Source organism: Aotus nancymaae, unplaced genomic scaffold, assembly GCF_030222135.1.
Source record: "Aotus nancymaae isolate 86718 unplaced genomic scaffold, 86718_ANA_hifiasm-v0.15.2.pri h1tg000029l, whole genome shotgun sequence".
Lineage (NCBI taxonomy): Eukaryota > Metazoa > Chordata > Mammalia > Primates > Aotidae > Aotus > Aotus nancymaae.
The window spans coordinates 53,719,470-53,735,929 of record NW_026988442.1 but is presented as its reverse complement, the minus strand read 5'-3'; the positions used below and the strand labels follow the sequence as shown (position 1 = coordinate 53,735,929).

Sequence of the window (16,460 nt, the reverse complement as noted above, 5' to 3'; positions counted from 1 at the left end):
CACCTTTTGGTCATTCATGAGTATTCAAAATCACCAGTGCTAACTTATCATCTGCTCTGAAAACCACATTTATCTTGTGGCCTCACAGTGTCAGCACTGTTTTTCCACTCTTCATAACTGTTTGCTGTGAGCAAGCCAGAGCCTTCCCTCCGACCTGCTGTATATTACACAGCATGTAGTTGAAATCTGTCTTCTTCTGCTTACTGTTGTATATAAATAGACCTTGATAAAAACCCCAATTAGCATCCACTCCATTATTAGCCTAGGAGGAAAAACTAAGAAAATATTTACTTGCACTTTAATTCAGTGCTTTTGTTTGTAGCGCACTTACAGTTTCAGTTGGTAATCGTAATTGCAAAAGCTGGAGGTAATCTCTTTTTGGAGCGGAATAAGAAAAATTCAGTATCTATAAAGAAATACCTCAATAACTGTGAGACTCCCCTCGCCTTGTCTTAGCAAGAATTTCATTATTATTGCGTTACTCCTGGGATATAGCATACCTATAATTTTAATACCAGAACTTTTACTTGTGTCCTCTTTTAAAAAAACTAACATTTTCCCACCGTTGTCAGATCAGCTGCTGTACACCTCAGCTCTATACTTCATGAAAATGTGTAACTGTACCCAGTTCACACATTCAGATCCAGAAAGATCTAATGAAAAGTACTGTTTGGCAGCCTGACTTGGTCCAGATTCAAAGGTAAGTTTTTACAAGCTTTAAGAGGAAATTGAGGTATTTGTGATGCATAGGAATTCCATCAAGGATAAAATTTGCTATTGTAATTCCTTCATTACTCAGTGGTACTGAAAATACTTGAACGAAAGCAACTTGATTTGTCTACCCAATTTTACATACTGATTTACATTTGCTTACAGCAATTGACAGTAATGTTTTATAAATCAATCATTCCTGCAAGTGACGTTGCAGTAAATGTTAGCTTTCTCCTTATAATGACATTTGTCTTTTTCTTCTTTTCTGCTTCTTTGCTTTTCTCATGGGTTGGGTTTCTGCTCATGGAATTGGATTTTTTCACCTGTTATTGTCTCTTTTGGGGTTTTATTTTTAAAGGGTTGCACACCACCAGAATCTGAACAACAGTAACAAAAACCTAGTACCTTCTGGAAGTAGAATTTACTCTTTTGCATTTGGCAGGCAAATACGCCATGCGAGACCTGGTCAACCGGCTTCCCGGTGGCAACGGCCCCACTGTCTTGTCTGATGAGACCATGGCAGCCATCTGCTGTGCTCTACACGAGGTCACCAGCAAAAACATGGAGAACGCCAAAGCCCTGGCCGACTCGGGAGGCATCGAGAAGCTGGTGAACATAACCAAAGGCAGGGGCGACAGGCAAGTCTGCAGCAAGGAGGTGCAAGTAGGGCTCTTGTTCCTGAGATTGTCCTGTGATGAGGCCTTTGTTGAGGATACCTTTCCTAGTGGAAAGGATTTATTTTTGCGCTTCTCACATGCCAATAAGCTAAACAGTCTCCAGCACTTGCAACCTGCTATGCTGGGAGAAGCATTTTCTGTTATGGGGCCTTTTTCTAGTTTTCACTTTATTGTAACACCTTCACTCCTATGTTGGTATTTGTCTCTGTTTTAGTCTGTTTGTGCTGCTATAACAAAATGTTGTGAACTAGGTGGCTTATAAACAACAGAAATGTAGTTCTCACAGTTCCGGAGGCTGGGAAATCAAAAATCAAGGCACCCACAGATTCGGTGTCTGGTGAGGGCCCCCATTCTAGTTCATAGCTGGTGCCTTCGGCTATGTCCTTGCATGGTAGAAGGAGGGGGAAATCTCAGGCCTATTTTTATAAGGATGCTAATGCCATTCATGAGGGCTCTACCCTCAGGATCTAATCACCTCTTAAAGGCCCCACCTCCTAATACCATCACCTTGGGGGCTGGAATTTCAACATAGGAACTGTGGAAGGGACACAGACTTTCAGACCATAGCAGTCCCTGAAGCCACAACTGAGCATGCCAACTCCTGGAAGAATTAGAAATGCCAGGGTGAGGAAAATCTAGGGGGTACCATTTCCCTAGATTCTTGTGCCTTTGTCTCCGCTCCAGGCCTGAGGGCCTGTCCTGCAAGAGCGTCTTCTTGAATCCCCAGTTCTAGCATTGAGTCTCCTGCCACGTACCCAGAAAGCAGTTAAAATGACTGCTCTGCAGCAGGGCTGCTGTATGGCCTCAGGATGTGCCCCAGGCTTGGATTGCACATTTCCCTTCGCTTCTGCATGATACCTAACTGATGAAACAGGAGGAAAGGACTAGAAAATCAGCGGTAAAAATTGAAGGCTGTTTGTCATGGAGCTGTGGCAGTGACTGTAAGTTTGCCTTAGTGTCAGATCAGAGAAATGGTAAGTAGGATGCTTGGTGCCATCTCAGAACAGCAGGACAGCAGCCTCCCTGAGCCACAGTAGCATGGCAACCCTCTCCCCCACCTCCCCTCCCCTGCTTTGCTCTCTCCATAGCGCTGATTTCCCCTTGCTGTGGAAGTGATGTCTTCCTCTTATGCCTGACTCTTCCATAGCAGGGACTTTTATCTTGGTTCACTGCTATATCCTTAGCATCTAGAATAACCCTGGCCTGCTCATAACAGTTGCTCGGTGAATATTTGTTAATTGACTAAATGGCAGTGCTGGAACTACATCTCCTCTAATCTTTATACTTTTGAAGGAGTTTCTAAAATATAGGAATAATTAAAACCATATTCTCACCTCCCAGAAACCACACCTATCTGCAGTAGTGATAATTTTTTTCAGTCCTTTTTTAAAATGTATTTTTTTCTATTTCATTAGTAATAAATGGTTACGGGGGGGCAGGGAAGGCTGAGAAAGGGAGTGAGTGGAACCATAATCATTTATGCTCTTAAAATGTGGCGTGACAGGGCATATCATAACGTCGGGGTGGGTGGTGGGCTATGCTGGGGGAGGGGTGCTGGTCAAGGAAGGCCTTGCAGAGACAGTGCCTTTTGAGCACAGAGCTGGAGGAAGCAGGGAAGGAACAGTGCAGCTCCATGGGGGAAGAGCATTTCGGTTAGAGGGGGACCTCAAATGAGAGAGCCCTGAGAAGCGAGAAGACCTCGTGTGCTTGAGGAACAGAGGGAAGCCAGTGGGGCTGGAACAGAGCCAGTGAGGGGTACTGGAGGCCTACCCCAGCGTGACGATCTGAGGGCCTTTGCCAGGGCAGGGCGCTGCATCCTCTCTGCACTTACCTGCGAAACTACTGATTTAGAGCAGCGGCTCCCGAGGTGAAATACAGTGACTCAGGATGAGGACTGCAACTTGCCCTTCAGATGTAACAATATGGAGGTCCTATGTTTAAGAGAAGATGGGATGGGGGAATTAGAGATGCAAGTACAAAACTCTTTCAAGGAGTTTTGCTGCAACGGATAGTAAAGAAACCTTCTTGCTTTTCTCATGGGTCGTGTTTCTGCTCATGGAATTCATGTCTGAAAATATGTAGCCTGTCTGGTTTTGTCAAGGCATATTCCGGGCACAGCCCTGCCTGGTCCAGTGTTATAGCTGTCATCCTCCCAGGCAGCTGTGGGATCTGCCTTTTGAACTTTCATCCCGCTGCCTAGCACTTAAAGACAGACAGGCGAACAAAGCAGCAACAGCCGGGCCCAGCTGAGAACGGGGTAGCTATGTGAGGCAAGGGCCCTGCTCCCCTAAATCTCTTCCGAAGGCTGTCTTGGGTGCCTGAAAATTCATCCCTGTTTATTTCTTTGAGGTATTTAGCTATTGCTTTTCCATAGTCCAGTTTGGGAATACAAAGGTTGAAAAGGCTTTGAGTGGGTTGGTTTTACCTGGCTCTGCTCACCTAAATCCTCAGAATCATTAGCAACCCACATTCTGTTGTTAGGGGCTGAGAAAGTAGCTCACTGCCTGCTTATCTCCCTTGTCCTCCCCCACTTCATAAGAGTTTAATTAGGAAGATAAGGAGTAGAAGAGAAAACCACATTTTAGACCTGGTGTATACATTTGAAGTCAAACTGTCAATGAAGTCTTAAGGCAGAGTTGTTCAGTTGTCCTTAGGGCTGACTCCCCAAACACTGGTCCATGAGTACCACCCCAGTGTAGCGATCTGTAGTGACCTTGGCCTTAGCCAAGGCAGGAAGTCCCCTCTTCACTTACCAGTAAGGCCACTGACTTAGAGCAGCGGCTCCCAAGGTGAATCCAGTGACTCATGGTTGGCAAGTGCTTAAACAGCACTAGCATTTGCAAAATGTCCTTAGGGAGAGGAAATAATATCTGTGACCCTGTTTTCCAAATTCAACATTAGAACACACATTTGTTGACATAGAGGTATGAATGATAAGGCAATGAAGGCATTTAGATGAAGGCTTAATAAAGGAGGAGGAATAAAACATGTTCACTTGGAAGAATTCCCAGACATTCAGAATGTAGAGTCATGGTTGCGTTAATTGCAAAGCCCCAGTGAGGTCAGTGGCCCTCAGTAGAGATCTGGAGGGAGGTAGGGATTGACGCCTAGAGAGATCCTCAACTCAGGTTCATCCTGGCCACAGCCGCTCCACAGAGCTCACTCCCTCATGGCCTCACTTCAGTTCTTGCCACCTCCGGCCAGTCCTGAACCTGATCGACTCCCAGGCACACCTGGTCCCTTTGTGGTGTGTCCTGCAGTAACCTCTGTCCCCATGGCCCTGAGAGAGATGGCCTCTTAGTGACTGATTTTCATCCTGCACCCCTCCGAGTGGGGCTGCGGCTGTGCCACCCACATTCATTAACATCCTTTCTCTCTCCCTAGATCATCTCTGAAAGTGGTGAAGGCAGCAGCCCAGGTCTTGAATACATTATGGCAATATCGGGACCTCCGGAGCATTTATAAAAAGGTAACCTACAAGAATAGCTCTGGCATAATTAGCATTCAGCAGAGCACACACTCGTAATCATTTATTGTAATGAAATGTCATTATTCATTTTGAGAGGTTTCTTTTTCTCTTAACTCTGCAGGATGGGTGGAATCAGAACCATTTTATTACACCTGTGTCGACATTGGAGCGAGACCGATTCAAATCACATCCTTCCTTATCTACCACCAACCAACAGATGTCACCCATCATTCAGTCAGGTCAGTGGGAAAATGCCACTCCTTGGCGAGAGCCTTTGTGTGACAGAACATTGTTTCCCAGCCAGGGAAGATCAAACATAAGCTGGTTAAGCCTGTCACCTCCAACACTACCCCTGCAGTAGAGTGCCTTCCGTAGGAATCACACACCGTTATAAACCAGAAACCCACTTTCTTCTTCCTTTCTAAAAGTTCTACATCAGCAACGGCACCCCAGGCCCCGCCCTCAAGTCTACCTCACTAAGGGTAAGAAGGGGCCCCAAAATCTGCAGCTGACAGAACGGACAGGTGATCGGGGTGTCCAAGAGTGAGGACCACACTTCGAGACTCATTGGGTTATGCCTGAAAGTGGCTGCCCTGTCTGCCTGCTGGCCACAAGTTTGGAATCTCCCCCAAAAGCATTTTTTCTTTTAAGTTTTCTTAGTGAAATCTTTTAGAAGCAGGGTCCTTTAACAGAGGATCTTTAAGGTCTTCAGATCCGCAGCCTGGGAGAGCTGCCTACTTCCCAGTTAAACCTCCTTCCTCTGCAGACCCCCAGCATCTGCAGCTAATGGGAGCAGGCCTTACAGGGTGGGTTGGTAGGAATGTTTTTTTTAAGTTGGGAATCCTGGCAACCATACTAGCTATTTCTTTGTAGTGTTTAACTTGGTAGAAAGAATGTTTTGAGATTCAGACGAAATTTTTTTACATGTAAGGGCAGATTATTACTGCCAAGCCAATCAGTCCTGTAAATCTAATTCTTACAAAGTGAGAAAGAAAAAGTAATAAGTATCTTCTTTTTATTTGGCTTTAAATCACCCATTCTGACATGTAAATATTATCTATTTATTCAGCAGTGCTACTGCTGGCAGTCTTATTTCTCATGTGGACAAATGTGGCCAAGAAGACTAATATACATGGCCCGTGGTTCTTGCCGCATAATTGGGTGTCCCCACTTGTACTAGAATTTTTTTAAATTATCTGTGCCTATTGTGTATGGTGTATATTTATATCTTAGTTTTTTGGGTTTTTTTTTCTTTTGAGATGGAGTCTCACTCTTGTTGCCCAGGCTGGAGTGCAATGGCGTGATCTCGGCTCACCGCAACCTCCGCCTCCTGGGTTCAGGCAATTCTCCTGCCTCAGCCTCTTGAGTAGCTGGATTACAGGCATGTGCCACCATGCCCGGCTAATTTTTTTTTGGAGTTTTAGTAGAGACAGGGTTTCTCCACATTGGTCAGACTGTTCTCGAACTCCGACCTCAGGAGATCCACCCATCTTGGCCTCCCAAAGTGCTGGGATTACAAGCGTGAGCCACCGTGCCTCGCCTGTATCTTAGTTTTTAAATTATGGGTTGTTTTCTTGAAAGAACCTATGTGTCTGGTTTTTAACATCCTTGCTGAGCTCCCAGGTATAGCCTAAAACTGTCTTCTTTTATAAAAATGCTCAGAACTCTTTAGGGTCTTGGGAATAGAAGTGCTAGGGAAATCAAGAGGTGTGGCTATGGAACAAAAGGCACATTTTAGATTAGTACGAGCTTGTCCAACCCGCGGCCCATGGGCGGCATGCGTCCCAGGTGGCTTTGAATGCGGCCCAACTTCAATTTGAAAACTTTCTTGAAACATTATGAGATTTTTTTGCAATTTTTTGTTTTAGCTTATCAGTTATCGTTAATGTTAGTGTATTGATTGAACACCCCTGGATCATTAGCACAGAGTTACTGAGCAGTGACCTTGTTTTCAGGACCCCTTAAATACATGCTGGACAGTGTTGGCTAGTCCCATTCAAATTCCTAGGTACATTTTGGGATTCTAGTCAGAGGTAGGGAATTCTCCGCTTCTGCTTCTCCAGTTATTCTCAGGGCTGATGATGCGTCCCTTTGCACTAGTGTGGGGTCTGCTTCCGGGCATGGCGGATGCCTTGCTGTCATGTTGGAAGCAGGCAAGTATGCTTTCTGTCCTAATACCTTCTGAAAAGTAAGCAAGGTGAGCAGCACGTAGGCATTGTCCACACATGCTTACATTTTCTACACTGAGCAATCCTATGTCAGTGGGGTGACTTTAGGAAAAGTATTTCATTGGCAGTCTTCCTCTGAAAGCATCAATTTATGCAAAACCACTGGTGCCAGTGTTTGGGAACTATTGCTTTTGAATGTATCAAGTGAATAAATGGTCATTCTTACTTGAAATTAACTTTAGGGGAAGCAAGATAATTTCTTTAATGAGAAAAAGAAAAAAAAATTTATGTGAAATGTTTGTCTCTTTCTTCTCTGCAAAAGTGTCCAAAAAGAGTCCTAAGGATAGATAACGGTGTTATTAGATACTGGCTGAAGCTGGGGTAAAAAAGTCTTCTGGGTGTTGGTGAGGTCAAGGCTTAGCACCATGTGTGTTTCTTAATGAGCCAGGCTTACTGGGTTTTTAAATGATTTCCCGGATCACCATAAAAAGAATTAGAAATTTTACAGACTGGGTGCTCTTATTCAAATACGTTTAGAGATGTGGATATTTTTGAAATAATTAGAAATCAAAACATGCTATAAAACTTCTGTTTACTGAAGAGCTGTACATAAAGGATAATAGATGGGTGTTTTACAAGCAACTGAACTGAGATCATAAAATAGCAAGTATAACTCTTGCATGGCTAGTAAGTTATTACCATTCACTCGGTTTCAAAGGCCTAGTCAAGCCATTGAGATACATTGGTGGGGAAGCCTGCATGATCTCTCCGCTGTGCCTCTTCGGCCGGGCGGCTTGCACTCCAGCTTGAGTGAGCCCAGGTGTGGACTTGGCTGCTTCGTGCAGTGGTAGGCCCGCATGCAGGTCGCACTTGTGGTACTTGGGTCTAGCTGCTCTTCAACTCCCAGCACCTCTGAGATGTTTTCAGCACCAGCTGTGTGGCATTTCTAGTTACTGACCTTTGTGTTTCTGGAGTGATTTTTCCACAGACACTGATGCTGATTTCTCTCTCTTCCCCTCTTTCTCTCTCTCCTCCTTTGCCTCTCCCTTCAGTCGGCAGCACCTCTTCCTCACCAGCACTGTTAGGAATCAGAGACCCTCGCTCTGAATACGATAGGACCCAGCCACCTATGCAGTATTACAATAGCCAAGGGGATGCCACACATAAAGGCCTGTACCCTGGTAAGACAGCAGTTGGGTGTGTGATACAGTCTCTTGAAAAGCCGCACTTCCAGGCACTTGACCAGTGGCCTGGGAAGTAGCCTTTGCTTCTATTGAGACGGTCCCCCAGCAGCAAACCATGCTCCAGTCTCTCCCTTTCCTACTTTGGGGATTGTTGCCTTTTCTGCTTGTTTAAAGTAAAACAAGCATGTACTTGTTTGTTTGTATGTATGTGTGTATGTAGTTATACAGTGGCCACAAATAAAAAGAGGGTTGTATCCAAATCATTTCTGGCTGCTCGCTGGCACAGTCCCTTTGCTCCGTCCCCTCCTGGCTCCAGCAGTCTCTGTGTTTTCCACATGCGTCAGAACCCTCAGCCCGGTGTAGCTTTGCAGGAGCCACGTCTTCTATACTGGCTCATCTCTTAAATTCAAACCAGAGAATGGAGATCAGTTTCATTTACATTTTCATGGAGAAGAGTTTGAATAAATAGTAAAAGGTATAATGTGATTCTTCTCAAAGTGATTATTTTTTAAGAATAACAAAAATAATGTTACATAGTCTTAATATTTTTATATCCTATTCAGAAAGCTGTGCATATAATTTATTTAAAGGATACCAGCCCAGAGGGTTACTAAGATTTCATACTGTTCCCATTCTCAACTGTCTAGCAGATTATAACTACTTTAGATGTTTCAAATAAGTCAGTGTGAGCTACCACCCAAAAACTACTCTTTTCTCAAACCTGTATATTAAAAAGAAAGAAAAGCTGGTGGCAGCTTTACTCCTGCTGGGGGAGCAGTCTCCGTTGGACTGTTGTCTTTGAAATTGTGATTTCACAGGACTGTTTACGAATCGACTGTTGTTACTATGGCAATTAATAGCTCAGAAAATTGCAGATGCTACATTTCAACACCATGCTTTGTGCAAAAGGAAATGCACATACCAACTGAAACGCTTGGTTGCTTCTGATTTGCAGCAGCCTGCTTTATCTTAAAGATTGCCTCTTAGCCTGCATGCCCTTCTGTATCTTCTGCGCTTGCTTCAATAAACTAATTTGCCTCAAGTACGTTTCATTTTCCTCATTAAAAAAATAAAAATCTTTGTTAGCTTTAACAATAATGTAAGGGTAACATCATCAGGAGTCTACAATGGACTTTTAAAAACAATTTGATTATTACCAACTTCCTTTTGTATTCAAACATACTTAAAGATGGCAGGCACAAGACGGTGCCTCCATTGTGGCTCAGCTGCTTAGAACACCCCTAGGCCTGCTCCTTCCTTGACCTGAGATTTTGAATCCCAGCTGTTTGGAAGGCATGGGGCTTGTTCAAAAGTTGTGTTTTGCTTCTCCTCTCTGACCCACTGCTGTAGCTCAGAGCCCTGGGAAAGTGGTGTTCCTCAGCTCAGGTTCCTGTGCTGCTGTCCAAAGCCAGCCGGAGAAACCCTCCCGCATATGAGCAGAGCTTGAGCAGGAACCCTTTGTGCATGGGCTCTGCGCTGACATTGCTTTTTGGGAAAACACCTGCGGCCTATTTTTGCCATAGTTTTGCTGTTAGCCCCCACCAGCCCTGAAGTAAGCAGCAGCCAGGCCAGATCCAGGGACCTGGGGCTGCCACCTCTCCCAGTCCACACTGGCACTGGGGAAGGCAGGCCCTGTTGGGGACAGCACTATCCCTAGTGCAGGGGAGACCACCCAGTCTAACGGGCCAGAGTGATGAGCACTAGTTTTAATTTCATAAAATATTTTCTTACAGGCTCCAGCAAACCTTCACCAATTTACATCAGTTCCTATTCCTCACCAGCAAGAGAACAAAATAGACGGCTACAGGTGAATTTGCAATATCATTTTTACAGAAGGCTGATTAGCAGTTAACACAGTAAAGGGTCCACATCGGTTGACTTCCCAGAGCTGGGCCAACACGGCAGGATCCCAGGAGCTTTCCCTGGGGATCTTTACTCCTTGGAAATTTATCCATGGTTTAAGCAAAGCACTTCCACGGTAGCCTCACGTTCTTGAATATCCACATGGGTACTGCTGAGACCACCATGCCACTGATGGGAACAGCCGAGAAGTCTTTAGTTCATGTCCTTTGCCCGAAAGGGTCCTCTTCCCACTCTTTTTCTGTTCAGCTGTAAAATCTCTTCCAACCTCTGGGGAAGGGAAGGTTGGTAAGCACACTTCATGCCCTCATCATGTTGTTTTCTTTTGTGTATACCTTATTCTCCATCTCACCCCTCCCTGTCCAAGCTCCACAATTTAAAAACACTGAGTCCATGGCCAGGTCTGTGTGTCTCGGTGGTCAGAGTGGACTCAGTCCCTGTCGGGATGAACCGCGGGACTGGCGGTTGTAACACACCTAGGCCTTGCTTTCATGAGGGGCCTACAGTCAGTTTCAGGTCCTTCCCGATGCCATGGCAAACCTGGACCGCCTGGTCTCTCCTCTTCCTTTTCAATCCCACAGAGCAGTTGGAGTTTCCTAAAACAAGACTGTATCCTGTCCTTCAGATAAGGATGTGCTCTAAGACCGTTCCTCGTCATCTTTTCTCTGTAGATAGAAGAAAAAGAACTTTCTAAGTTATTCATAATAGATGCTATAGTTTTTTAGTCAGGAAAAATAGACCAGAAGCATAACTCTGGCTTGAAAAGAGAATTGGCTCTGAAATCCTTATAATGTTAGAATGCCTCGAGTTCCAGGACATGACATTGATTCCTGGGTGATAAATTTGTTACATCTTATTAAGTAGGGGGATTTGGGCATCATCGGAAGATGGACATAATAACCATCACAATTTGAAATTAACATGAGATCAAAGCTAAGACTAGACAAAAGGAAATGGAGAGCAGGGTGCCCTGTGAGGGCGCCCCTGTGTGCCCGGCCTTGCCCACTTACAGATGGACGTAGCCTTGGCTTGGGGAAGCCTTTTCCTCCAGAACTGTATTTGCTCACGTATCTCTCCTAATTTTACTGTTCTTCTGCCTTGAGTTTGTTGATTATTTTAATATTACAACTTACAGCAGAGTTTCTAAAGTGTGACTGTTGTTCACGTAGCCACATACATCTTTTAAAATGGAGGGGTGGACTCAATCTTCATATCTGAAGTAAATGTTTTAAAAAGATGGTTCTGTAATTATACAGTTATCCAAGGCCCAGAAACCCAATCCTCGACTAAATTAGTGATGTACTAATAATACCTCTGTGTCAAAGAAAATATCGAAACCATCCTCTCATTTGGCATGCCCAGGTAACAGGTCCCTCCACAGCTGAGCACACAGCAGGGCCTCAGTAATGAGGGGAGGTCGCTGGGGCCACCTGCCCTGAGATCTCAGGCTCTCCTGAGGCACCTACTTCTCTAGAGGTCTTAGGACAGGAAACTCAGGAGCCCATCTGAGACTGCAGCTTATAATCCTTAGAGTCTAATGGTAAACACACAGTTTGCGCCAGAAACGGCTTTAACCATAAAGCTGCAAATATTGAATATTACTTTAAAAATATGAAGCAGGAAGCCCACATTAATTTTCCTAACACGTGTCTTTTTTAAAAAATTGCTTTTATTTATTTGCCTTTTCATTTTGTCAACAGCATCAACAGCTGTATTATAGTCAAGATGACTCCAACAGAAAGAACTTTGATGCATACAGATTGTATTTGCAGTCTCCTCATAGCTATGAAGACCCTTATTTTGATGACCGAGTTCACTTTCCAGCTTCTGCTGATTACTCAACACAGTATGGACTGAAATCGACCACAAATTATGTAGACTTTTATTCCACTAAACGACCTTCTTACAGAGCAGAACAGTACCCAGGGTCCCCGGACTCATGGGTGTAGCATCAAGACGCCCGACAGAGGAACTTTTTCTTTCTAACCTTGTTTGGATTGAGGTGAAGTCCGTCTTGCTGATTTGATGATTGAAATGTGAAAGTGAAGTGGAAGGAATGAGTGAAGTGCATTTTTTTTCTTTTTTGAGGAATTATCAGGGAAGCAAGGAAACGTTTGGGAGAGGACTTTCTAAGCTCTATTTAGTTGTTAGATCTAATTACTTGTAGATTCTGTAGTCTGGTGAAGGTGTGGGTGACGTGATGAGAGGTTTGAGAAATGGGTGAAATGAAATGGGGGATGTGTAGGTCAAATCCAATTAAAGATGATTTTTTTAATGTGAATAAAGTTATGTTCTGATAGTTTGTACAGAAAAAATAAAATGGATGCCCATGTTTTATTGCTATTACTAAATGTCAAGATTGTATGCTATTATGTCTTGTAAATTTCTTTTGTTGGTGTAAATATGGAAATGCCACATTGGTTAAGTGCCATCATTTGTAATGCAGTGTGTCACTTGAAAAGAGAGTTGAAGAAACTGACAACTTCAAAAGAAATGGGAAGCCCAAGGAACTGTGAGCAATTAAAATCAAACTGCGACACCCTTTGTCTCCACCATGCATAGTGTACTTTGGAAGCACAACGTCCAGGCTGGTACCACAGCGCCATGCCCATTCCTCGCCTCGTTCATAGGACACTTCACTGCCATTTTCTATGCACATGAAAGAAAAATAAATGTGGAAATTTCATCCTTGGAAATGTGTTCTCTATTCTTTTTAAATTTTCTGTATGTATATGGAAAAGCAGATTTAATAAACATAAATCTAACTGCATGTAGGAACCAGCTTACGTATATCCAACTATTTTGGACTTTTCCTAGTTTTATACAGTTAATACACTTTGTGAGATGGACCACACCAAAGAATTAAGCTATGAACTTTCCTCCTCTGTCTATCTAGGTATTTTGTTTCTCGGAATCTATTTTGAACCTAGTGCACTTTACAGTTTTATTATGTTTTTCTCAGACCCATATGTACGTATCATCACTCTTCACCTAAGGCAAATTACATCTGGCAGCCTAGTCATAACTAAACTGATTCTTTTTTGGGCATCATTTTTAAGAACTCAGTAACTTCATAAGAACAGTGGTTGGGCATTTATTTGATTGGCACCAATATAATAAACCAAAACAAATTCTAAATTGTTTATCTCGAGTAATTCCATGAGCCAGTAATTCCTGGGTTAGGAATGGAGTAGGGGAAAGAAGCCCCACAGATAAGGTAGACAGAGGTCCCCATGGTACCACACAACATTACTTGGGAGCTTTTCTCCATCTGTGGAGACAACGAGGGGCACCAGGCCCAGTCTGAGGCCGTCTCAGGTCTTACGGTTTCCACTCTTGAGCCCTAGCTCCTGGATCTGTTGGTGCAAATGTGGAAATGCCACATTGGTTCAGTGCCATCGTGGAAAACTAGAAATTAGTTTAGCTATACTAGGAAATAACCCCTATGGCAAGTCAAACCCAGAAGTGTTGACTTAGCTCAAAATACCCTGCAAGTGTGATACAAATCACAGAATAAAACATTTGTACTTACATTTGTGAGTATATGGAAAGAAACCCAAGAGAAAGCTGCTTTTTCTTGCCGAATGGACAGCAGCCCAAGATTAGCATCCAAAGTGAAATGGAAATACCAGTGCAAGCGTGAAGGTTCCTAAGGTCTGCAAGCCAGGAGCCTTTCTGAGGCGCCTTCCAGAGAACACGCGAGCCAGCTTGTGGAGTTGACTGCCCAGCTGCTGAGTCCTGGCTGTGTCACACCTGGTGGAGTTCAGTAGACAGCCCTTGTTAGCTGACAGAGGTCACCAGATGTTTCTGAGGAACTGGCATCAGGACTTTTGGGACATAACCACTTCAGTTTCCAGTCACTGACTTCCCTGAACCTGGTATCTTCAGGTCTGGGTTGAAGCTGAAGGCTCTCACTCCGTGAATCAGGAAAACAAGGGAATCGGAACCAGCCCAAGCCAATTGACAATAACTGTTTCTTTTATTGACTGCATCAGTTTGGGGTAATGCTGTAACGGCAGCATTTCAAAAATGGATCCAAAGTTGGGTTGAAAATAACTCGGCTGGGTCTCCGGTCAGACCTAACAGAGCCAGAAAGAGGCCTGTGCATGGGGGACTGGACAGAAGATCTAATGCCGTTTGACTCCTCCCTTGAGTCCCAAGAAAACAAACTGCAGAACACAGCCTGAATGCTACAGAAGTGCATCATTGATGGAAAAGCTGAGCCTACTATTCCTTCAAGGTGTGGGAATAAACAAACTCTGCTAAAACAAAATTGACTTTGTATTTGCTGTCCTTATGTCACTAAGTAGCATATAGAATTCAGCCCACTTCTCCCCTGTCCCGGAGAGTCAGGGCTGAACTGAGCCAATGTCAGTGAGCTAAACAAGGCTTTCCTTACCCTGACTGCACATTAAGAGTCACCTGGATCCCACCCTGATCACTCAAAACCACAGAGCTGGAGTCCAGGCATGCATATTGTTGAAAAGCTCCCTGGGTGACCGCAGCGTGCAGTCAGGTGAGAGCCACTTGCTACTCACCATTCTCCCTCCTTCCCTTGCTGCCGCACGACCTGAAAATTTCGCAGTTGGGGTTTAGGGTGTGGAGTTTGCCTAACAGAGAAGGATAGATAAGGAGTCTTATCATTGAGATCTTAAACTTGGAAAGTCAAATGTGAGGTTTTTCTTTTTTGCCAGAGTATGTCTTTTGCCTGTGTACACTTGTTTAAGGTTATGTCCTTTGAAGTCCATGAGTATCAGAAGTGATGACCACAGTCCTGTAACCGTTCCAATCATCAATCCCTGGGCAGCATTCGATTGTCTACCTCATGCTGATTCTTGCGCTGAAATACCAACAGTTCACTTTATTGACTGCTTACTATGTGCTAAGAGTATCATATACATTAGCATCTAACCCTCACAGCAAATGTGTGAAATCTGTACTAATAGCTCATTTAACATATCCTGAAGCAAACGTGGGAGAGTAACTTGCTGAAGATCATACAGCCTGTAAGGGGCGTTAGCACTACACTGTATCTTAACCACAATGCCAGTGGTTCTCATAATAATTTGAGTTTCAACTAAAATTCTACAAGTGTTTTTCATCATTTTAAATTTGCCAAAGGACTCTCTATTACTCTAAAGGAGAAAACCATCACGTGCCATAAATTTTTGGCAAGTGATGGTTTCCTCATGTAATTTTTTTGTAACCATAAAAATGAACACAAATTTAATTAGCTGGGCATGATGGCATGCACTTGTAATCCCAGCTACTCAGGAGGCTGAGGCAGGAGGATCACGAGCACAAAAAGTCAAGGCTGCAGTGAGCTATGATTGTACCACTGCACTTCAGCCTGGGTGACAAAGGGAGACCCCACCTCAAAAAAGGAAAATGTCCACATACCACCAAAATTCATCTTGTCATCACCACTGGTGTTACATGAACCTCATTTTGGGAAACTTGAGTCCTGATTATTCTGATGTGTGTGATGATTTAGGTTAGGCTGAGAATTCCACCTCAAAGAATGCTATGAGCTATGCCTTTTAATACAAGCTCACGTTTAAAACAAAATCTGTCACTAGGCAACCCTCTCATTTGGGGGCCTCAGCAGTACATTCGAAGGAACACTTATCCAAACCCATTGGATGGTGGCTTTATTTCCATGATCAAACTTGCTTGCAAGGAAAAGACATTTGAAAACTTGGCCATTGCTATTTACTTATTAGATTTTTTAAATACCATTTTTTAACAGCATTATTCGTAATTGCCAAAAACTAGAAACAACCCAAATCTCCAACAGAAGAATGTATAAACAAATATTATATCCAAGAATGGGATAAAGTTATGATATATTCATGTAATAGAATACTAATCTGCAATAAAAAGAATGAGCCACAGTACAGAGACATGGATGAATCTCAAAAACATGCTGCTTAAATACAGGAGAAAGTTGCAGAAAAGCATACATAAAGCATGACAGATTCAAGAATGGAAAAATTTATCTATGATAGAATTTGGAATCATGGTTGCCCGTAGGGCTAGGTCAGGTGGCAGTTACACAGGGGTATACTTTGATCAAAACTCATCAAAATAGGCCGAGTGCAGTGGTGCATGCCTGTAATCCCAGCACTTTGGGAGGCTGAGGTGGGTGGGTCACCTGAAGTCAGGAGTTCAAGACTACCCTGGTCAACATGGCGAAACCCCGTCTCTACTAAAAATACAAAAATTAGCCAGGTGTGGTGGCAGACACCTGTAATCCCAGCTACCCAGGAGGCTGAGGCAGAAGAATTGCTTGAACCCAGGAGGCAGAGGTTGCAGTGAGCCGCGATCACACCACTGCACTCCAGCCTAGGCAACAAAAGCAAAACCTCAAATCAAAAAAAAAAAAAAAAAA

General features: G+C 43.7%; 1 protein-coding gene across 11 annotated transcripts in view; it reads left to right on the top strand.

Moving 5' to 3' along the window:
• The window catches only part of PKP4 (plakophilin 4), a 229,461-nt gene extending 216,622 nt beyond the window's left edge, over nucleotides 1–12,839 (top strand). For 8 of the 11 annotated variants that reach the window (XM_064382735.1, XM_012454880.3, XM_012454879.3 and 5 more), the window contains 6 exons: nucleotides 1,154–1,349; nucleotides 4,773–4,857; nucleotides 4,979–5,096; nucleotides 8,078–8,206; nucleotides 9,943–10,016; nucleotides 11,770–12,839. In XM_064382735.1, the coding sequence (XP_064238805.1) occupies nucleotides 1,154–1,349; nucleotides 4,773–4,857; nucleotides 4,979–5,096; nucleotides 8,078–8,206; nucleotides 9,943–10,016; nucleotides 11,770–12,018 (851 nt within the window). In that variant the 3' untranslated portion in view covers nucleotides 12,019–12,839. The remainder of the gene's footprint in view (nucleotides 1–1,153; nucleotides 1,350–4,772; nucleotides 4,858–4,978; nucleotides 5,097–8,077; nucleotides 8,207–9,942; nucleotides 10,017–11,769) is intronic. The other 3 variants (XM_064382736.1, XM_012454883.3, XM_064382737.1) reach the window with 2 other exon arrangements.
• The last annotated feature ends 3,621 nt before the right edge of the window (nucleotides 12,840–16,460 follow it).